General features: G+C 37.3%; 1 protein-coding gene across 2 annotated transcripts in view; it reads left to right on the top strand.

The window, feature by feature from the left end:
• TMEM135 (transmembrane protein 135) overlaps nt 1-23,410 on the top strand; it is a 312,520-nt gene that overhangs the window by 216,404 nt on the left and 72,706 nt on the right. For both annotated transcript variants that reach the window (XM_061406022.1, XM_061406023.1), the window contains one exon: nt 22,661-22,707. In XM_061406022.1, the coding sequence (XP_061262006.1) occupies nt 22,661-22,707 (47 nt within the window). The remainder of the gene's footprint in view (nt 1-22,660; nt 22,708-23,410) is intronic.

The following is a 23,410-nucleotide window of genomic DNA, read 5'->3' as shown; positions in this document are numbered from 1 at the left end:
TTGGATTTTAAAAAATATCAGCAGTGATTTTTTAAATTCTTTTATCCATCTCTTATCTATAGACTGCTAAAATATTTTTGTGGTATTTTGAAAAATTATGTGTCTCAATATCACTATGTCTGTTAGTGATAAACTGGATACTGTATCTTTCATGCTGACCGGGGAGGAAAAAAAGCACCGAAGTTTTCGTAAGGTTACCCAGAGAGAGGCCTTGATCTATTCTGTTTCCTTGATGTAATAAGCTGGGGAGGCATAAAAGGAAAAATCTTGTGTGTGAAATAATTTTGGAGGAGATGACTATAAAGTCTTCCACAGTTCATCTGAGTCAAAATTCATGCACTCTCCCCACTTCTTTTCTTTTAATGCCCACTTTCATTGTGCTTGAAGACTTTTTAAATGCTCATTAGAAAGAAAGTTTGGTTCTGGACATTTCGTGCGTGAAGAAATGGTAGTTGGTGAGAACTGAGTATGCAGAGAGGAATCTGCAGCTGGATAGAAATAGTGAGAACCAAGGCAGATAGGAGCAAAGCCATGCCTAATCAGGGAAGGATTTTCTCAAACGAATTCCAGAGTGAGCATGTGCTCAAATCACCGGCAGATGACTTGAGTGTGGGCACAGGGCATACCACTTGGGAAAACTAAGGCACATACCGTCACATCAATACGTGAGTGAATACGCATCAGTACACATGCTGTGTTTAAAACAACAGTAAAGAGATCATATACATCCTTCTGTGTATTGCTGATGACCGTTTTGTTGCAAGTTGTGTATTGGGGTTGAGTTGGTTCTTGGTGGACACCACAGACATGTAGGATTCAGCTGGAGGGCAGTTGTTGGCCTTTTCCCCACAGCACAATGTGGTTTGGGGAAGCAGAGAGTGAGTGCTGTCGTTCTGGCCACCTTAGCTGGATTACAACAGCCCTTACTCTAATGGTCTTTCTTACTTTCATCAAATGACAGAATCCTGAGTTGCTGCACCGCCTTGTGCTGTTTGTAGGTGGCCCTGCTGTGACCTCTGTGAAGTAATCTGGGAGCCCCTATTTATTTTTGTTATGTCTCTCAGGGAAAAACATAATGTCACCCTAAGCCTGGTTCTTATTTGAGGTTAATGGGAATACCACCCTTTCTATGAAAGTAACTAACTTCCTACAAATTGTCTACTTATAATAATGAGGTTTCACTTAGGTGATCGGCTACTTTCCCCTGCTTAAAGGCACAATATTTTTTCAGCTTTAACTTTGTTCTGAGTCTGTATAAAACCTTTCTCCATCCTCTGTGTGCTGAATGACATGTGAGATTTTTTTGTATTGTTTTCTGAATTGAAAAAGTAAGATGTTTGGCAGCATTAGAATGAAGAATGGTCACTTACATGGTCAGGTAAACATATTAGAAAACTGGCTCATGTAACTTTTTTCCCTTCTCACCTAATGTGTCAATATGTAAGGTTTTAAGTTTTTGATTGTGATATTTAGGTTACTTAGTTTCAAAATGTAAAAACTGTGTTTCTTTGATTGTGATATTAGGTTACTTAGTTTCAAAATATGAAAAATGTATTTTTTTAACTAGAATGAATATTTTGTACAAGTTTTGAGGATTATGGAAATTTTTTGGTCACTTTTGCTTTTCTTAAATCTGATTTGTTATGTAAGTAGTGCACTCTATAACAGTGATTATATCTTTTTGTAATTTTTAAATTGTTTACTGATTTATAGCTGTTGTGTTAGTTTATGGTATGGTGGTGGTGGGTTAGCCGCCAAGTCATCTCTGACCCTTGCAATCCCACGGAGTGTAGCCTGCCAGGCTCCTCTGCTGTAGGATTCTCCAGGCAAGAATTCTGGAATGGGTTGGGGATCTTCCCGACCCAGGAATCGAACCCAGGTCTCCTGCCTTCCTGCAGATTCTTTACTGATTGAGCTATGAGGGAAGTAATTCAGTTACACATATACATATGTTATTAGTCCTGAATATTCATTGGAAGGACTGATGTTGAAGCTGAAACTCCAATACTTCGGCCACCTGATGTGAAGAGCTGACTCCTTGGAAAAGACCCTGATACTGGGAAAGATAGAAGGCAGGAGGAGAAGGTGGATCTTACCACAGAGGATAAGATGGTTGGATGGATCACTGACTCGATGGACATGAGTTTGAATAAACTCTGGGAGTTGGTAATGGACAGGGAGGCCTGGCGTGCTGCAGTCTATGGGGTCACAAAGAGTTGGACACAACTGAGCAACTGAACTGAACTGATGTTATATATATATATTTTTCCCACTATGATTTATTACAGTATATTGAATGTAATTCCCTGTCCCATGCAGTAAGACTTTGTTGTGTTTCAGTTTTATTTTATTTATTTATTTATTTTTGCCAGGGAGTTCCCATTCCCTTTATTTATTTATTTTAATTGGAGGCTAATTACTTTACAATATTGTATTGGTTTTGCCATACATCAACATGAATCTGCCATGGGTGTACACGTGTTCCCAATCCTGAACCCCCCTCCACCTCCCTCCCCATACCATCCCTCTGGGTCATCCCAGTGCATCAGCCCCAAGCATCCTGTATCCTGCATTGAACCTGGACTGGTGATTTGTTTCTTATATGGTATTATACATGTTTCATTGCCATTCTCCCAAATCATCCCACCCTCTCCCTCTCCCACAGAGTCCAAAAGACTGTTCTATACATCTGTGTCTTTTTTGCTGTCTCGCATACAGGGTTATCGTTACCATCTTTCTAAATTCCATATATATGCATTAGTATACTGTATTGGTGTTTTTCTTTCTGGCTTACTTCACTCTGTATAATAGGCTCCAGTTTCAGCCACCTCATTAGAACTGATTCAAATGTATTATTTTTAATGGCTGAATAATGTTGTGTATATGTACCACAGCTTTCTTATCCATTCATCTGCTGATGGACATCTAGGTTGCTTCCATATCCTGGCTATTATAAACAGTGCTGTGATGAACAGTGGGGTACACGTGTCTCTTTCAATTCTGGTTTCCTCGGTGTGTATGCCCAGCAGTGGGATTGCTGGATCATAAGGCAGTTCTATTTCCAGTTTTTTAAGGAATCTCCACACTGTTCTCCATAGTAGCTGTACTAGTTTGCATTCCCACCAACAGTGTAAGAGGGTTCCCTTTTCTCCACACCCTCTCCAGCATTTATTGCTTGTAGACTTTTGGATTGCAGCCATTCTGACTGGCGTGAAATGGTACCACATAGTGGTTTTGATTTTCATTTCTCTGATAATGAGTGATGTTGAGCATCTTTTCATGTGTTTGTTAGTCATCTGTATGTCTTCTTTGGAGAAATGTCTATATAGTTCTTTGGCCCATTTTTTGATTGGGTCATTTATTTTTCTGGAATTGAGCTGCAGGAGTTGCTTGTATATTTTTGAGATTAGTTGTTTGTCAGTTGCTTCATTTGCTATTATTTTCTCCCATTCTGAAGGCTGCCTTTTCACCTTGCTTATAGTTTCTTTTGTTGTGCAGAAGCTTTTAATTTTAATTAGGTCCCATTTGTTTATTTTTGCTTTTATTCCCAATATTTTGGGAGGTGGGTCATAGAGGATCCTGCTGTGATGTATGTCGGAGAGTGTTTTGCCTATGTTCTCCTCTAAGAGTTTTATAGTTTCTGGTCTTCCATTTAGATCTTTAATCCATTTTGAGTTTATTTTTGTGTATGGTGTTAGAAAGTGTTCTAGTTTCATTCTTTTACAAGTGGTTGACCAGTTTTCCCAGCACCACTTGTTAAAGAGATTGTCTTTAATCCATTGTATATTCTTGCCTCCTTTGTCAAAGATAAGGTGTTCATAGGTGTGTGGGTTTATCTCTGGGCTTTCTATTTTGTTCCATTGATTTATATTTCTGTCTTTGTGCCAGTACCATACTGTCTTGATGACTGTGGCTCTGTAGTAGAATCTGAAGTCAGGCAGGTTGATTCCTCTAGTTCCATTCTTCTTTCTCAAGATTGCTTTGGCTATTCATGGTTTTTTGTATTTCGAAACAAATTGTGAAATTATTTGTTCTAGCTCTGTGAAGAATACTGTTGGTAGCTTGATAGGGATTGCATTGAATCTATAGATTGCTTTGGGTAGTATACTCATTTTCACTATATTGATTCTTCTGATCCATGAACATGGTATATTTCTCCATCTATTAGGGTCCTCTTTGATTTCTTTCACCAGTGTTTTATAGTTTTCTATATATAGGTCTTTAGTTTCTTTAGGTAGATATATTCCTAAATATTTTATTCTTTTCGTTGCTATGGTGAATGGAATTGTTTCCTTAATTTCTCTTTCTATTTTCTCATTGTTAGTGTATAGGAATGCAAGGGATTTCTGCATGTTGATTTTATATCCTGAAACTTTACTGTACTCATTGATTAGCTTTAGTATTTTAAATATAGTAGTTTGTATCTGCTAATCCTAAACTCCTAATTTATCCCTACTCCACCTCCTTTCTCCAGTAATAGCCCTAAATTTGTTTTCTGTGTATGTGAATGTGTTTCTGTTTTGTAAATAGGTTTATTTGTATCATATTTAGATTCCACATATAGTGATATCATATATTTGTCTTTCTCTTTCTGACTTCATGTAGTATGTTAATCTCTGGGTCCATCCATGCTGCTGCAAATGGTGTTATTTCCTTTTTATGGCTGAGTAGTACTCAGCCATGTATATACACACCACATCTTCTTTAAAAGAGCTTTTTATTTTGTATTGGGGTATAGGTGATTAACCATGTTGTGATAGTTTCTGGTGAGCAGGTAAGGGAGTCTGCCATACATATACATGTATCCATTCTGCCCCAACTCCCACCCATCCAGGCTGCCATGTAACATTCAGCAGAGTTTCTCTGTAGATCCTTGTTGATTATCCATTTTAAATATAGCAGTATGAATATGTTCATCCCAAAGTCCCTAACTATCCCTGCCCTCCATCCTTCCCCCAGCTGCAACCACAAGTTCCTTCTCTAAGTCTGTGAGTCTCTTTCTGTTTTGTAAATTCATTTGTATGATTTCTTTTTAGATTCCACATATAAGGGGTGTCACGTGATATTTCTCCTTCTCTGTTTAACTTACTTATTGACTTCACTCAGTATGGCAGTCTCTAGGTCCATCCATGTTGCTACAAGTGGCATTATTTCATTCTTTTTAATGGCTGAGTCGGAGAAGGCAATGGCACACCACTCCAGTATTCTTGCCTGGAAAATCCCATGGATGGAGGAGCCTGGTGGGCTGCAGTCCATGGGGTCGCACAGAGTCAGACACAACTGAAGCGACTTAGCAGCAGCAGCAGTGGCTGAGTAATGTTCCTGTGTGTGTGTGTGTATGTGTGTGCACGCGTGTGTCAACCACATGTTTACCCATTCCTCTGTTGATGGACGTTTAGTTTTCTTCCATGTCCTGGCTTTTGTAAATAGTGCTGCAGTGAACATTGGGGTACATGTAATTTTTCAAATCATAGTGTTCTCTGGATATATATTCCCAGGAGTGGGATTGCCAGATCATATGGCATCTCTGTTTTCAGTCCTTTAAGGAACCCCCATGCTTATTCTCCATGGTCGCTGCACCCGTTTACATTTCCACCAACACTCAACACCATAGGAATTCCTTTTCCTCCACACCTTCTCTGGCATTTGTTATTTGTAGACTTTTAAATGATTTATGTGAGGTGATACCTCATTGTAGTTTTGATTTGCGCTTCAAAGACTATATTAGCTGAGTGTTTTATTATAATTAAGATGAATGAAATTTATAAAAGCTGTAATTCTCTAATGGGACTTTTTAAAGTTTTTGAGAGAAATCCATGACCATGCAATCACACCTGGTTGCCAAATCTGGCTTAATCCCAGTGTTGTCTGTGTCTCTAAGGCTCTTATCTGAAGTGGGGATAATAACCCCTACATTACAAGGCTATTTTGAGGATTATATAAAGTGATGTATGTCAAGCACAGCATGTCATGTCACAGCATGTGACATATAGGGAGCATTCAGTAACATCAATAATTGATGTTAGTTTTACACTATTATTTTTATTATGCTGAACTCTGAAAGGTTTCCCCTCACCACCACCCCCTTCTTAAAGGACAGATACTTATTAAAAAGTATGTGTATATATATTACATATAGGAAGCATTATAAGGATTATCCCTACCTTGGAAGCAGAGTAGCTACCTGATTACCATTAATAAAGTTTTTCTAGAGGCAGAGGGATATAATAAAAAGCCTTGAATCTGAAATCAGACAGTCCTAGCTCTGAGTCTTAGTTCAGCCACTTAAATATTTTGTGATTTTAAGTGAATAGCGTACTTTCCAAGTCCAGTTGCCTCATCTCTAAAATGGGAATGATTAAAAACCTACTTTGGAGCTCAGCCTGGTGCTCTGGTGCTCTGACAACCTAGAGGGGTGAGGTGGGGTGGGGGGATGAGGAGGGAGGTTCAGGAAGGGGGGGACGTATGAGACTTAATGGCTGACTCATGTTGTAAGGCAGAAACCAATGCAGTGTTGTAAAGCAATCATCCTGCAATTCCTACCCTCCAAAAACGACAACAGAAAACCAAGCACCTACCTTGAAGAGCTATCATTAAGATTAGAGGTAATATTTTAAAAAATGCATGGTGCCTGGCGTTGCTAGTCAGCAGTTCATTGTCTGATTTACTCTTCCACTTTCCTCTCTCTCTCTGTTCTCTGATTCTTTTTTATTTATTTTTATAACTTACCTTTAACTGTAAACATTCTTATGGTTTCTTTTTGGCTCTTATGCTTCCTTTTCACATTTCCTTTCTTGTTTGCTTTGATTTGCCGTTTTAATGACTTTTAATAACCAACTAATTGACTGTAAAATAGAGAAATGGGTATGGGAAAGAAAAGAAGCAGCTGAATATCTTGATAGTTTTTAAGCTTTTAAATATGTCATTAGAAAACCTTTGCTCTCAGTAACTGCATTTCCTTTATATGATAATAATAGGGATATAAACAAAGTGCTGTGGGTGTTTGATGATGATGTTGAATTGATTTTTGTAGTACCGATTTAGAGAATATGCTTTCAATAAGTATTTTGTTTACAGAGTGAATTCACATGATGGTTTTCACTTGACCATTCAATTTTCTTTTAAAGTCTTTTTTTTTTTAATGTCTAAACCTTTATCTGTAATCCTTTAAATAGTAAGTTGTAATTTAAAGCTTTTTTTTTTTAATTTGCCAGCCAAATTAGAATTGTGTTGTAATAAGGATTATAATGTTCAGGTTGTATTAGTTACTTCATATGGAAATATTCTATAGTTGGTTCTATAGTTAGATTCTGTAAATTGTTTCACTTTTACGAAAGACAAAATACAGCTTACCTATTTACCATAAAAGGACAGCACATCATACAGTCCGTACTTCCTTGCCTCTATCTAACATCACTGTTTCCACAACTGGAAAATGTCAAGGTTAACATGTTGCCAGACTGTGTTTGCTGACCTTGAAGGTATAAATCAAGAAAGGTGAGCAGTGCAAGGAGGAGCCTGGGCAGAGCTGGCATACCTAGTGTGATTTCCCACCCTCAGTTCAGTCAGAGAAAATGGTCTTTTTTGCTCAGTATATGCATATATTCAGAGGTTTGGCTCATCATATATTGGTGACAGTTTGCTTTGAAATAATTTTGTTGTGCACTGAAAAAAGTTGACTCGTGGAATCATAGAATTTTGGAGTTGTGATCCAAGAGATTAATCTAATGTCTCTTTTTAAAAAAAATTAATTTATTTTAATTGAAGGCTAATTACTTTTGCCATGCATTGACGTGAATCAGCCTGGGTGTACATGTGTCCCCCATCCTGAACCCCCTCCCACCTCCCTTCCATCCCGTCCTTCAGGGTTGTCCCAGTGCACCGGCTTTGAGTGCCCTGTTTCTTAAAGATGAAAAATTAAGGCTTAAAGAATGGAAGTGATTTGATGAAGTTTATACTCTTAATCTGGAGACCCCAGACTTCTTTCTTACTAGTAGTCTGGTATTTGTGGCCCTAAAGGCCCCAAGGTGTTTTGTACTTTTCCTGTATTTGTTCTGTCAAGGAAAGGAAACTTAAAAAAAAAAAAAAAAAAGAAAGAAATCAGCAAGCAAAACTGCTACTCCAAAACAAAGGGACAGATTATAAAGATGTACTATATATTATGTGATTCAAATTATATAAGGACTTTTAAAAATTATAAAGTAATACATAGCTATTTAACAATCCCACTACTTAAGACAATGCATTTTAAAAAGCATATTAATACCATGATAATGATCTGTTGTGTGTTCAAAGCAAAATATGTACATTGCAAAGTGTGATAAAACTCATTGATCTTATAAGAATGGCTTCCCCAAGAGACTATGTAATGGTCTATGCTTTTAGGAAAATTGAAAATGCTTATAGAGTCTTAAGTTACACTTTAACAAAGTATATGAATGGGAGTAGTATTTAGTGTTTTGAAAGATGGCTACTATACATAGAAATTAAATTTATTATCAGAAGCCTTATATGGAATATCAAGAGTCTGTCCTTGAATGGAATTACACGGAATAACGATTGCTTTTGGGCACTTTGTGTTTTGAGTAACTTAAAACCTTTACGTGTTGGAGACGTGAAGGTATACAGACAACCAAAAAGGCTTTGTCTAAATATATATTGAATAATTAAAATAATAATATAATTAAATGTTTTGGTGAGCACCTCCTGTAGGGTAAAATGTAAATATCCTGTCTTAGCATGTTGTACTGGGCTGATTTGTTCATGTGCTGACATTTCCACTAGACTGACTTCGACAACAAGAATCAATACTGTGTGGTTCTGTTGCCCTAATGCCCTGGCAGTACAGCAAGCACCGTAGTAAATATAGAGGCAAAGGTGACCACTAGTGGCTCCTTGTCTATCCTGTTTCTCTCAACGATCATGAGGTCTCCTGATAGTCTAGAGCTTCTCAGACCGTCTCTGTATCTTTCTCCTTTTGATTTGCTCAGGCACGAAGTGTTAGTAACGCATAAATAGCAGATCATTTTTTTTTTTCTTGAATGGGAGGGAGGGTGGATGCATGGCTAAAATATGAATGAAGTACACATGAGACAAGGAGAAATTTATTGCTCTTTTCCAGAAAGCAGAGATGAAGTTTCATCAGTATTTGTTTGTGTAATGGAAGGAAAGGGGCTCAGTGAATACGGGGAGGAAACAGGCTTGATGCGAATAGTGAAGGCCAGGCAACAAGGAGCATCTTTGGACACATTCAGGCAGGAGTGGGCAAAGTCAGTGAGCAGGGCTAAGGAACATTTAATTGAGGATATTAAAGAAAAGCAGAAGATTTCTGTGGGAGGAAGTAGTTAAATGCACCATCTGTTTAGGTCGCTAGTAGACTTTAAATGACTTCAGGATATGTGTTTTAACCATTTTGAGGCTTAAATGGTAAAACCAGCCTTCTTTACCAGGTCATAGTCACATTTTGTGTATTTCTGGTTATTTTTAGGTTTATAAAGTATTCACATATCATGGTATTGTTTCTTTGTTAGAGCATCGAGAGGGATAGTTTTCGTATAATCCTACATGACATAGTGAAGACAGCCATAGTACAGTTTTTCCCTGCAAGTTTTGTAAGCTCTCTAACAGGAAGCCATGTATTGTAAATCTATCACTTCCTGAAAAGTTATTCGAGAGAAAACTATTTTTCAGTTGAATGAACTTTACTTTCATGTTATTTGTGCACTTGACTTAAATATTCTATTGGTTTAGTACATAATGAAATTTCCAATACACAGTGTTTTATTTTATTTAACCACCTCTATTCTTGGTGCAAATAGAAAATAATGAAATTAATTCTATGCTTTCACATAGGTATATTCAGTTTCAAAAAATAGTTTCTAAAAGATCCACAGTCGAAAAATAGGCAAAGGGTATGAAAAAGTAGTTAAATCAACTGACCAAAAAACAAAAAGATTTATAAACCCATGAGGCTCAATTTCATTCATAAGAAGAATGCAACTATAATATATTGTTTCTTTCATCCATCACATTGTGAGGATAAAACGCAGTTTTGTGGCTCTAGGGAAATTGTTCATGTCAGGGTATGGCTACTTTGATATACCATTGATATGAGAGTATATCAGAATTAAAAATGCACCTGTCTTTGATACAGTGAATTCAGTTCTAAGGATTTACCTCCAGAGATATGCATGCAAGTTTACAATGTTTACCTTGGTATTCAGTACATATTGCCTCCACTCTTATTTATTCACAGACTGTTTAAATAAACCTTAGCATTCCTCTGTGTATATGTGTGTAAAATTAAGAAGTATAAAAGAGTGTCTTTATTTGGCATGTATCTTTACACAAATGTACACACACATACACAGACACACCTACACAATTCTATACAGACAGAATACCAGAGCTCTAGAATATAAGGGAACTTTCTGTTCATTGTATTTTTTTCATTCAGTTTGAGTTTTTGTTTCTTTCAAGTACATGTATCAATTTTTTTTAAAGTTTTAAGTGTTTTTGAGATATATTACATGCTATAAAAGTGTCAATTCCATGGGTTTTTAGTATGTTTACAGAGCTGTGTACGTCTCCATATGGTCTAATTTTGGAATATTTTCATCGACCCCTGAAGAAACAGTATACCATGGGCAAACTCCCTGTCAGCCCTCACTCTACTTGCTGTATGGACATTTGTCTATTATGAAATTTCAGATAAATGGTATCATACAACATGTGGTCTTTTGTAACTGGCTTCCTTCACTTAAATAGTTTTTCTGAGGTTCATTCATGTTGTGAAGGCAATGGCACCCCACTCCAATACTCTTGCCTGGAAAATCCCATGGACGGAGGAGCCTGATAGGCTCCAGTCCCTGGGGTCGCTAAGAGTTGGACACAACTGAGCGCTTCACTTTCACTTTTCACTTTCATGCATTGGAGAAGGAAATGGCAACCCACTCCAGTATTCTTGCCTGGAGAATCCCGGGGACAGAGGAGCCTGGTGGGCTGCCGTCTCAGGGGTCGCACAGAGTCGGACACGACTGAAGCAACTTAGCAGCAGCAGCAGCATGTTGTATTAGGCCCTTAATTATTTTTTTGAATTAAGTAAATCAAAGTGATAATAGCAATTTCAAAAGCACTTATCCTGTTTACATATATTGTACAATTATTGTGAAATGGAAGGGAATTATAGAGAAATTATTTCTTGTCAGTAGTTACCATTCTTTGAGCATCTTTGATGTACTGGTCATTCTATTAGGCTTTATGTATGTTATCTCAGTCAATGCTTACAATCTGTGTGATAATTAATATTGTATTGTTTCCACAAATGAGTAAACTGTGATATTATTTTGTGTGTCAATTTAGACATAACAATGTAAGGTATAAAAATAGATGTGTGCAGATGCATACTTTACAGCCAAAGTTAGAATATGTTAAGTGAAGCATTACCACGATGCACATGGAAATGTCATTTATTAGCCAGGCAGGTCTAACAGAACTTTTTGCAATTATGGCTATGTCTGTAACTGCTTGTCCGTTATGGGATCCACTGCTGGATGGAGTCCACTGAAGATGAGAGAGGAAGATATTCAGCTCGTTACTGATTAGGGCATGTACATGAGGAAGATACCCAGGTCAAAGAATGACCTGAAAAGATTAGAAGTGCGTAATTGAGTGCTTGGCATTCAAATAGCAGTAGAAATAGTGTCTGTTCCTATCAGCCAGCCTGGAAAATCTCAAGATTCATGTGGCACTGGGTAGAGTACACATAAGGGTCTTATCTCAGCCATGGGGAATAATTAGTCCTAAGTTGAGCACTACCCCACGCCCTCCTAAAATATCTTAAAAGCAAGTCACTAAAGGATTTGACTGTTTCCAAATAACTGTGACCAAGAACAAAGCCCAAGAAGATTTATGGACATACAAAAATATCCAACAGCCACCAAGGTAAAATTCAGAATGTGTGCTATCCAATCATTACCAGGCATGCAGTAAGAAACAAAAAAGTTGACCTGTAATGAGGACATAATCAATCAATTAATACTGATTGAAAACTGACAAAAGCTGTTAGTTGGCGGGCAGTGACATTAGAAAGCATTGTTATAAGTGAATTCTGTAGTTTCACAGGAGTTAGAGACATGGAAAATGGGGGAAAAATCAAATCACATTTCTAATTATGATATAATAATTACATGTGTAAAATTTACTGTGTGGCCTTAATAATATAAATTACAGAAGAAAATATTAATGAACTTGAAGACATAAGAATAGAAATGATCCATAATGAATCATGGAGAATAAAGGTTTTTTGTTTTTTTTTTTACAAAATAAAGAGAAAATTACTGAGTTGTGGAACAACTTTAGGTGACCTACTATATAATAATTGGAGTTCCCAAAGAGGAAAGGGAGAGGGAGAAAATATATTTCATGTAATTATGGTTAAAAATTTTCAGAGTTGATGTAAACTATAAATCCACAGATTGAAGAAATGTAATGAAGCCCTAGTAAAAGAAGCATGAAAAAGACTACTCTAAGACACCTCATAATCAAATTCTAAGAAGACACTGAAGCAGTACTCATTGAGCCAACTACTGAAATAAAATGATCCATCAACTTAGAAATTGATACCCAGAAAAAATAACTTTAAAAACAAGGGTCAAAACTTTTTTAGACATACATTTTTAAGAAAAATATTTCAAATATATTTTCTATAAAATATATAGAACTATAATGGATGACAGTAATAGCACACGTGTTAGGGACAGGGAGAAACAGAAGTATATTATTGAGGGATTCCACTTTATATGTTAAGTGCTATAATATCACTTGAATGGAGACTGTATCAATTTAAAGATGTTTACTATAAATCCTTTAAACAAACAAACAAGCCAACAGTGGAGGGAAGATGGAGTCTTTTAAAAAAACTGAATTGATTCAAAAAAGGCAGAGGAAGAAAAAAGAAACAAATAAGGAACTGTTGAGGGCTTTTCTGCTAGCTCACTGGTAAAGAATCTTACTGCCAAGACATGAGACCCAGGTTCAATCCCTGGTCTGGGAGGATCCCACCTCCTGCAGAGCAACTGAGCCTGTGCTCTAGAGCCTGGAAGCCGCAGCGGTGGGCCCACGAGCTGCAGCTACTGAAGCCTGGGCGCCTAGAGCCTGTGCTGCACAAGAGAGGCCGGCACACGGCAGCTGGAGAGTGGCCCCTGTGTGCCGCATGGAGAACGGCACCCGCAGTCACCAGGACCTGGCACGGCTGAAAATAAATAAATAAAATTATGAAAAAGAAACTATAGAAAAAATAGCAAGAGGACAGATTTAGTTCTGAACTTACCAATAATCGTCTTAAATGTAAACAATCTAAATATGCCAAATGAACAGGCGGAGGTTTCAGACAGGATAAAAAAGCAAGAAACAGCAATATGATGCCTCTAGGCATTGAATATCAAGACCAAATCAATTAAAAAAGTGGAAAACTAACAGTAACCAAAAGAAAGCTGGAATTACTGTCAGATGAAATAGATTTCAAAGCAAAGAATGCCAGAGATAAGGTAATTTCATCATGGTAAAGTAGGCATAATTCTAAATGTCTTGTCCCTGAGAGCAGAGCTTCAGAATCAGATCAGATCAGATCAGTTGCTCAGTCGTGTCTGACTCTTTGCGACCCCATGAATCGCAGCACGCCAGGCCTCCCTGTCCATCACCAACTCCCGGAGTTCACTCAGACTCACGTCCATCGAGTCAGTGATGCCATCCAGCCATCTCATCCTCTGTCATTCCCTTCTCTTCATGCCCCCAATCCCTCCCAGCATCAGAGTCTTTTCCAATGAGTCAACTCTTCGCATGAGGTGGCCAAAGTACTGGAGTTTCAGCTTTAGCATCATTCCTTCCAAAGAACACCCAGGGCTGATCTCCTTTAGAATGGACTGGTTGGATCTCCTTGTAGTCCAAGGAACCCTCAAGAGTCTTCTCCAACACCACAGTTCAAAGGCATCAATTCTTCGGTGCTCAGCCTTCTTCACAGCCCAACTCTCACATCCATACATGACCACAGGAAAAACCATAGCCTTGACTAGACGAACCTTTGTTGGCAAAGTAATGTCTCTGCTTTTGAATATGCTATCTAGGTTGGTCATAACTTTCCTTCCAAGGAGTAAGCGTCTTTTAATTTCATGGCTGCAGTCACCATCTGCAGTGATTTTGGAGCCCAGGAAACTAAAGTCTGACACTGTTTCCACTGTTTCCCCATCTATTTCCCATGAAATGATGGGACTGGATGCCATGAGCTTCAGAATAGTCCGAGGAAAAACTGATAGAACTGTGAGGAGAGATTATGGAGACACCTGCATAATTACAGCAGGATATTTTGATACTTTGTCTCAATAATTGTTGAACAAGTAGACAGATAAATCAATAAAGATTTATAAGACTGGAACAACACTATTAAGCAGGTTGACTCTCGCCCGGCAACAGTTGAATTCACATTCTTTTAAAAGGCACACAGGTTATTTACCAAACATATAAAACATATTCTGGGATATCAAATAAGTTTTGATAAATCTAGGAATAATCAAGTCCAATGAAGTATTTTCTGATCCTAATAGAATAAATAAGTCAGTGACAACAAAAAGATAGCTGAAAATCCCCAAGTATTTGGAAATCAAACAACATACTTATAATGAAGTCATGGACATGAGTTTGAGTAAACTCCAGGAATTGATGATGGACAGGGAGGCCTGGTGTGCTGCAGTCCATGGGGTTGCAAAGAGTCAGACATGACTGAGCAACTGAGCTGAGCTGAACTGAATTAAGCCATGGATCATAAAAGGGAGCAAAAGCAAACATTAGAAAGTATTTTGAATGGAACAAAAATGGACTCTAGCATATTAAAATTAGGATAGTTGTACATCAGATATTAGGAGGAAATTTATATCATTGTACATCTATATAGGAAAAGAACAAACAAAAACTTAAACCAATGGCCTAAATTTCTAACTTTAAGAAACTAAGAAAACAAAATCAAACCAAACAAAAAGGAATTAATAAAAATTAAATTTAAGTAAACAAGATAGAAAATGGAAAAAGAAAATTGAAAGCAAAAGCTTGCAAAAGCTTTTTTTGATAAAAGTCAATACAGTTAATAAATTCGTAGACTAATAAAGACAAGAAGATACAAACTGCCAGTGTTGGGAGTGAGAAAGGTGACATCATACAGAGTCTTACTGCAGAGACAATGAAGGAATGCTGTTAAAAACATTTTGGGTGTGATGGATATATTCATTATCTTAATTCTGATTTTACAGCTGTGTACTTTTGTCAGAAATTACAAATTTGTACACATTAAATGTCAGTTATACCTTAATATATCTATAAATATTTTTTAAATAGCCACACATGTGAAAAGTAGCTGCAGAATTAAACAAACTATGAAGCAGTATTCTATAAGATCTTTGAGGGTTAGAATCATTTTTAAATATCTCCTGTATAGAATGGAAACAGTAACACTTGACCAATATTTGTTTAATAGAGGAAATGCAAGATACAACCAACAGGGCAGATATGGATGTATCACTGGGTTTTTAAGGATCTGTGTTTCCTACTATGAAAAAAATACATTACCTGAAGTACCATTTACCTCTAAAATCTTTTTTTATTATTATTGTTTTTTTTAAATTTTATTTTTAAACTTTACATAATTGTATTAGTTTTGCCAAATATCAAAATGAATTCGCCACAGGTATAATTCGAAACACAGAGATTATATTCTTCATTCAACTACAATTTGCATTTATTTGGAAAAGCAGTCTGTTGAAGTTAGTGTTTAACAGATTTAGCACAATTAATTAAAAAAAAAACTTTGAAAAGTGTATGTTGCTAAAAGTGAAGTCCTTTCTTTAACATCTTTAACATAATACTGACCATCTTTCCCAATACAATTCAAAAATATTTTCCATTGGTTGTCTTGATAGAGTCCCCTTGTTTATTCCTCATCTCCTCAGAGTCTCTACTAACACGTCTTTGCTTCCTTGACCACTTTGTGTAAAACCACCCCTTTATCTCCTTATTATACTTTGTTGTGCTTCAAAATTCATTACTGTCTGACATACTAATTTGATATCTTCTCTAAGCCTTACCAGGAGATAAGTCCCACAAGGGCAAGGCCTTTGTCCATTTTGTATACTGTTTTAAGTTCTACAATAGTGCCTGGCGCATGGTATGTGTGAATATTTCTCGAATGAGTTGATCACTTGGACTTTAATAATATCCCTTACATGTTTCCTACTGCTTGCACAGATTTTCATGTCTTAAAACTATTAAAAAAAAAAGTGAACTTCAAATATTGGTGATTTGAGAAGATTTCATAAAGTCAGTCTACTTGCTTTTAAACAAAGGTTTTAAAGTCCTTTCCAGGTTTCTCTGTCTCTGGATGAGGTTTCTATATCTACATCACTTTCATGAATTACAGAACAAAATAAAAATAATCTGCTAAATCCCTGACACTGCAAGTATTGTCTCATTTAATCTTCCCAACAATTCAAAGTGAGGTGATATACTCACTTTACAAATAAGGGATCTAAGATTTTAGGGGAAATCATAAAAAAACACATCATGTCTGCATCTCCTTTGCTACCTTGCAAGTAGGACATCAGTACTATCTTTCTAGATTCCATCAGATCAGATCAGTCGCTCAGTCATGTCCTACTCTTTGCGATCCCATGAATCACAGCACGCCAGGCCTCCCTGTCCATCACCAACTCCCGGAGCTCACCCAGACTCACGTCCATTGAGTCCGTGATGCCATCCAGCCATCTCATCCTCTGTCGACCCCTTCTTCTCCTGCCCCCAATCCCTCCCAGCATCAGAGTCTTTTCCAATGAGTCAACTCTTCACATGAGGTGGCCGAAGTACTGGAGTTTCAGCTTTAGTATCATTCCTTCCAAAGAAATCCCAGGACTGATCTCCTTCAGAATGGACTGGTTGGATCTCCTTGCAGTCCAAGGAACCCTCAAGAGTCTTCTCCAACACCACAGTTCAAAAGCATCAATTCTTCAGCGCTCCCTTCTTCACAGTCCAACTCTCACATCCATACATGACCACAGGGAAAACCATAGCCTTGACTAGACGAACCTTTGTTGGCAAAGTAATGTCTCTGCTTTTGAATATGCTATCTAGGTTGGTCATAACTTTCCTTCCAAGGAGTAAGCGTCTTTTAATTTCATGGCTGCAGTCACCATCTGCAGTGATTTTGAAGCCTAGAAAAATAAAGTCAGCCACTGTTTCCCCATCTATTTCCCATGAAGTGATGGGACTGGATGCCATGATCTTCGTTTTCTGAATGTTGAGCTTTAAGCCAACTTTTTCACTCTCCACTTTCACTTTCATCAAGAGGCTTTTTAGTTCCTCTTCACTTTCTGCCATAAGGGTGGTGTCATCTGCATATCTGAGGTTAGTGATATTTCTCCCGGCAATCTTGATTCCAGCTTGTTTTCTTCCAGTCCAGCGTTTCTCATGATGTACTCTGCATAGAAGTTAAATAAGCAGGGTGACAATATACAGCCTTGACGAACTCCTTTTCCTATTTGGAACCAGTCTGTTGTTCCATGTCCAGTTCTAACTGTTGCTTCCTGACCTGCATACAAATTTGTCAAGAGGCAGATCAGGTGTTCTGGTATTCCCATCTCTTTCAGAATTTTCCCCAGTTTATTGTGATCCACACAGTCAAAGGCTTTGGCATAGTCAATCAAGCAGAAATAGATGTTTTTCTGGAACTCTCTTGCTTTTTCCATGATCCAGCGGATATTGGCAATTTGATCTCTGGTTCCTCTGCCTTTTCTAAAACCAGCTTGAACATCAGGAAGTTCACGGTTCACATATTGCTGAAGCCTGGCTTGGAGAATTTTGAGCATTACTTTACTAGCGTGTGAGATGAGTGCAGTTGTGCGGTAGTTTGAGCATTCTTTGGCATTGCCTTTCTCTGGGATTGGAATGAAAACTGACCTTTTCCAGTCCTGTGGCCACTGCTGAGTTTTCCAAATTTGCTGGCATATTGAGTGCAGCACTTTCACAGCATCATCTTTCAGGATTTGGAATAGCTCAACTGGAATTCCATCACCTCCACTAGCTTTGTTCGTAGTGATGCTTTCTAAGGCCCACTTGACTTCACATTCCAAGATGTCTGGCTCTAGGTCAGTGATCACACCATCGTGATTATCTGGGCCATGAAGATCTTTTTTGTACAGTTCTTCTGTGTATTCTTGCCATCTAGATTCCATATATATACATTAATATATGATCTTTCTCTCCCTCTTTCTGACTTACTTCACTCTGTGTAATAGGCTCTAAGTTCTTCCACCTCATTAGAAAGCGTCAAAAGTCACACAGAACTAGATTCAAACCTTTATTTGCCTTATTCCAGAGCTTGAGTTCTTAAACATTATATTCTTTCCCAGTTTCAAATGTATTATTCATGAAGATAATTGTTAGTTTCATGTGAGCACAGATAGGTCTAAGCATATGAGGATGGAGCGTATAAACATTTTGAGGGAGACTTTTGGAAATTTTCTTTGGAGAAGATAGAGAACTTAGGAAGGACTTCCAGCGTGGTTTGTGAATGAAGTTTGTGAGGGGGATAATGACTTGTGCAGGGAAAGAATGAAATACTGAGCATTTGGGAAGATTGGCATTGCCCCAAGGGGATTCAAGGAAAGGGAAATAAAAATTGAGTTTCTTGATCTGGATCATTGGCTAGGAAATTATTGCCAGTAAACAAACTCACTTGGAATTTATAATTGATTAAGCAGTAACTGAAAATTATTCTTTATGCTTTGTCAGATTTTCAAAAACAGTGACATGAACCTTATGCATCATGGATAAGGTATTTTTAAAGACAAGAGAGATTGGGAGAGGAAAAGAAGGAGATAGGAGAGAAGAGTGTGTGCATGTTTATTAGATTTGATATACTTTATAATGAAAGTGAAAGTGAAGTCACTCAGTCGTGTCCGACTCTTTGCGACCCCATATACTGTAGCCTACCAGGGTCCTCTGTCCATGGGATTTTCCAGGCAATAGTACTGGAGTGGATTGCCATTTCCTTCTCCAGGGATCTTCCCAACCCAGGGCTTGAACCCAGGTCTCCCTCATTGTAGACAGATGCTTTACCGTTTGAGCCACCAGGGAAGTATATATAATGAAAGATTTCATATATTACTTTACAAGAAATTAATAAAAGTGTTCTGTAGTAATTGACACCCATCCTTTTAAAAGGGTGGACTTCCCTTTGGCTCAGATGGTAAAGAATCTGCCTGCAGTGCAGGGGACCTGGGTTTGATCCCTGGGTCAGGAAGATCCCCTGGAGAAGGAGATAGCAATCCACTCCAGTATTCTTGCCTGGAGTATCCCATGGACAGAGGGGTCTGGAGGGCTGAAGTACATGGGGTCACAAAGAGTCAGACATGACTAAGTGATTAACACACACATCCTTTTAAAAAATTAATTTAAACTAAAAAAAAAAAATGCAGCTGCCCCATTTCTCCCACCACTCTCCTGCATCCTGTAACCTATCTGTTCTCGGTAGCTGTGAGCTCAAATTTCTCACTCTCTTTCTTCCTTCTTCTTTCTTCTTTCTCCCTTCTTCCTCCTCCTTCACATTGCACATGAAAGAGATCATATGAATTTGTCTTTCTCTGACCTACTTATTTCACTTAACGCACGGTGCCCTCGTGGTCCTTCCAATTGTTGCAATTGGCAAGATTTCATTCTTTTTTATGGCTGAATAGTATCCCCCCACCTGTGTGTGTGTGTGTGTGTGTGTGTCTGTGTATACCATGGTTTACTCATCCATTCATCTATTGATGGACAGTTGTTTCCATATCTTGGCTGTTGTAAATAGTGCTTCACGTATGTCTTTTCCAGTTAGTGTTTTCATTTTCTTTGGGTAAATATTCGGATGTGGAATTGCTGGACCATATGGCAGTTTTATTTTTACTTTTTTGAAGTGCCTCCATGCTGTTTTCCATAGTGATTGCACCAATTTGCTTTCCCCAGCAGTACACAGGGATTCCCTTTTCTTAATTTCCTCATCAACACTTGTTATTTCTAGTCTTTTTGATGATAGCCATTCTAACAAGTGTTAGATGATAGTGTATTATGGTTTTGATTTGCATTTGCCTAATGTTGAGCATATTTTCATATACTTGTAGGCCATTTATTTGTCTTCTTTGGAAAAATTTAATCTTCTGAGTATTTAAAAATTGGATTATTTGTTCTTTTGATATTGAGTTGTAGGAGTTCTTTTTATATTTTGGACTTTAGTCCTTTATCAATTATGTCATTTGTAATTATCAATAACCTCAGATATGCAGATGATACCACCCTTATGGCAGAAAGTGAAGAGGAACTAAAAAGCCTCTTGATGAAAGTGAAAGTGGAGAGTGAAAAAGTTGGCTTAAAGCTCAACATTCAGCAAACGAAGATCATGGCATCTGGTCCCATCACTTTATGGGAAACAGATGGGGAAACAGTGGAAACAGTGTCAGATTTTATTTTTTGGGGCTCCAAAGTCACTGCAGATGGTGACTGCAGCCATGAAATTAAAAGATGCTTACTCCTTGGAAGGAAGGTTATGATCAACCTAGATAGCATATTGAAAAGCAGAGACATTACTTTGCCAACAAAGGTCCATCTAGTCAAGGCTGTGGTTTTTCCAGTGGTCATGTATGGATGTGAGAGTTGGACTGTGAAGAAGGCTGAGCACCGAAGAATTGATGCTTTTGAACTGTGGTGTTGGAGAAGACTCTTGAGAGTCCCTTGGACTGCAAGGAGATCCAACCAGTCCATTCTGAAGGAGATTAGCCCTGGGATTTCTTTGGAAGGAATGATGCTAAAGCTGAAGCTCAGTACTTTGGCCACCTCATGTGAAGAGTTGACTCATTGGAAAAGGCTCTGATGCTGGGAGGGACTGGGGGCAGGAGGAGAAGGGGACGACAGAGGATGAGATGGATGGATGGCATGACCGACTTGATGGACATGAGTTTGGGTGAACTCTGGGAGTTGGTGATGGACAGGGAGGCCTGGCGTGCTGCAGTTCACAGGGTTGCAAAGAGTCGGACACAACTGAGCGACTGAACTGAACTGAACCTTTGTTTTTCAGAACTTTTTAGTTTACTGTCTCACTTTATTTTTGCTTTTATTGCTTTTGGTGTCAGATTTTTAAAAATCACCATGACCTATGTCTAGGAGCTTGCCAACTATGTTTTCTTCTGGGAGTTTTATGTTTCAGGCCTTACATTCAAATCTGTAATCTATTTTCAGTTAATTTTGTGTGTGATTTTAGATAGTGGTCCAGCTTCATTCTTTTGCATGTGTCTATCCTATTTTGCAATACCACTTATTGAAGAGACTGTTGTATCCCCATTGTGTATTCTTGGCTTCTTTATCATAAATCAATTGACCATGTATGCATGGGTTTATTTCTGGGCCCTTTTATTCTGTATCATTCTCTTTTCTTTTTTTATGCCAATACCATACCATTTTGATTACTATAACTTTGAAATATGATGCCCATCCTCTTTTGGCTTGGTAGGCTTATATCTCTAAGTCATTCAGTTTGTGTTTATAATGCGTATCTTAAGCCAAGGTGGCAAATTTATCAAGCTTGATTTGTAATAGCAAAATTTTTTACACTTTCCTTAGGTCAACTGCAATTTGTGTTGGGAATAGCTGAACACTATTTTGTAAAAGTGTTTTTGTGGTTCCTTGTGATCAGTTTTTAACAATAGTTGATGATTATTCACTTGTCATTTGTCTGTGATGTGAGAACACTAATTTTTGTGTTTAATTTACGCTGTTATTGACATTGGAACATATTTTATAACATCTGTTTTATTGATTGAAAACAATTTTATGGAGATCCACTTTCATGGCATAACTAAGCTTTTGGTCAGGACTTGGGTTGGGATTCTTTTCATATACGTCTTAGTGTATTGTGCTTAGTGAGATGTGTTTTAAGGGAGCTTCTTTAATCCAGATTTATTGTGTGTTCTGTTGCTTGATTTTAGAGGAATTTTTTTTTTTTTAGTAGGGAGTCTATATCCCATACAGGAGGATTATATTTTTAGGGGGCTTTCTTATTGATTATAATTGGTTGTCAACTGGGCTGTGTTTTATATTTTAAAATCTGGTTATCTTGATATAATAGTTAATAATAGCTTTATGATTAAAGTTAAAATAGCTTTATAATTTTTCTGCTGACTTCACGATATAAAAGCCATTGTCTTTGTTCTTGGGTTACTTGCTTCTTCAGGAATTCTTAGATATAATTTTAACAATTGGCTATTCTTTTTTGAACCCTGTTACCCTCTACTGAATCTATATACATGCACACATGTATGTATATTGTTATATATCTAAATATGTGTATATACACACACATATATATTGTATAATGTATGCAGTTTTATTTATTTGTATATGTGTAAATATACAGACTCATTTATGCCTTGATATAACTTTTTGAAAGGTAGGGAATGTGATATGTATATGACTGGTTTTGTACACCTTTCCATTGTTTCAGGTATAAGGTTTAATAGTGGGTATTTTGCTTTGATAAGACACACAAATGATGTCAGTGTTCTCTTGCAAGTAATGTATTATCTCCTTTTTATAGGTCCTTTTGTTCTGCATCACAGCTGCCATGTACATGTTCTTTTTCAGGTATGTTCTATCTATTTACTTTAATAGAAAAAATATTCTTCCTTGGCAAGTTCAAAATCATCTGTATAACTAATATGTTTTCTAAATTATTATTCCCCACAAATGCCATGAATTTTTGTTTGATTTGTTTTGTTTTCTGGAGTGGTCAGAGAGAAGTCACTGCTTCTTAGTGAAGAGAGAAAGAGAGGGAAGGAAGATGTGATTTTTTTCAGATTATGCTTATAAGTTCATCTTGGAAAGCTGAATATATAAATTAATAGTCCTCAGATCTTGATAAGTGAAATTTTGCTTTTTTGGCCCTCATTTTAAATACTCGTCACTCTCTTTATAAAACAATCAACATTTCAAATTTAAATGAGAGAAAAGTGATGGTAAGGCTTGATCTCAGTCTTTTGCAAAGATAACCTATCACACAAATCACCGTCTGTAAAACATTAAGTTAGTTTGTGATGTCAAAGTTGTATTTTTCATTGACACTGAGACTCTCAGGAATGTGGGGGAGTGTTAGAATGGCTCAAAATTGTAATGCCAATAAATATGGTGTCTGTCATTGTTGCATAAACAGTATGGAAGTAAGATTTTTGATTAGGAAGATTCCACTCTTTCATTTGAAGTAATACCAGTAATTCCTGTTTGTTTCACTCTTATTACACTCATTTGAATAGACTTCTTTCTTAATTTTTCATGATCTAGGCAGAATTCA

This window comes from Bos javanicus, chromosome 29, assembly GCF_032452875.1.
Source record: "Bos javanicus breed banteng chromosome 29, ARS-OSU_banteng_1.0, whole genome shotgun sequence".
NCBI classification, from domain to species: domain Eukaryota; kingdom Metazoa; phylum Chordata; class Mammalia; order Artiodactyla; family Bovidae; genus Bos; species Bos javanicus.
Note: the sequence above shows the minus strand (reverse complement) of the source record. Positions and strands in the feature narration are given on the sequence as shown.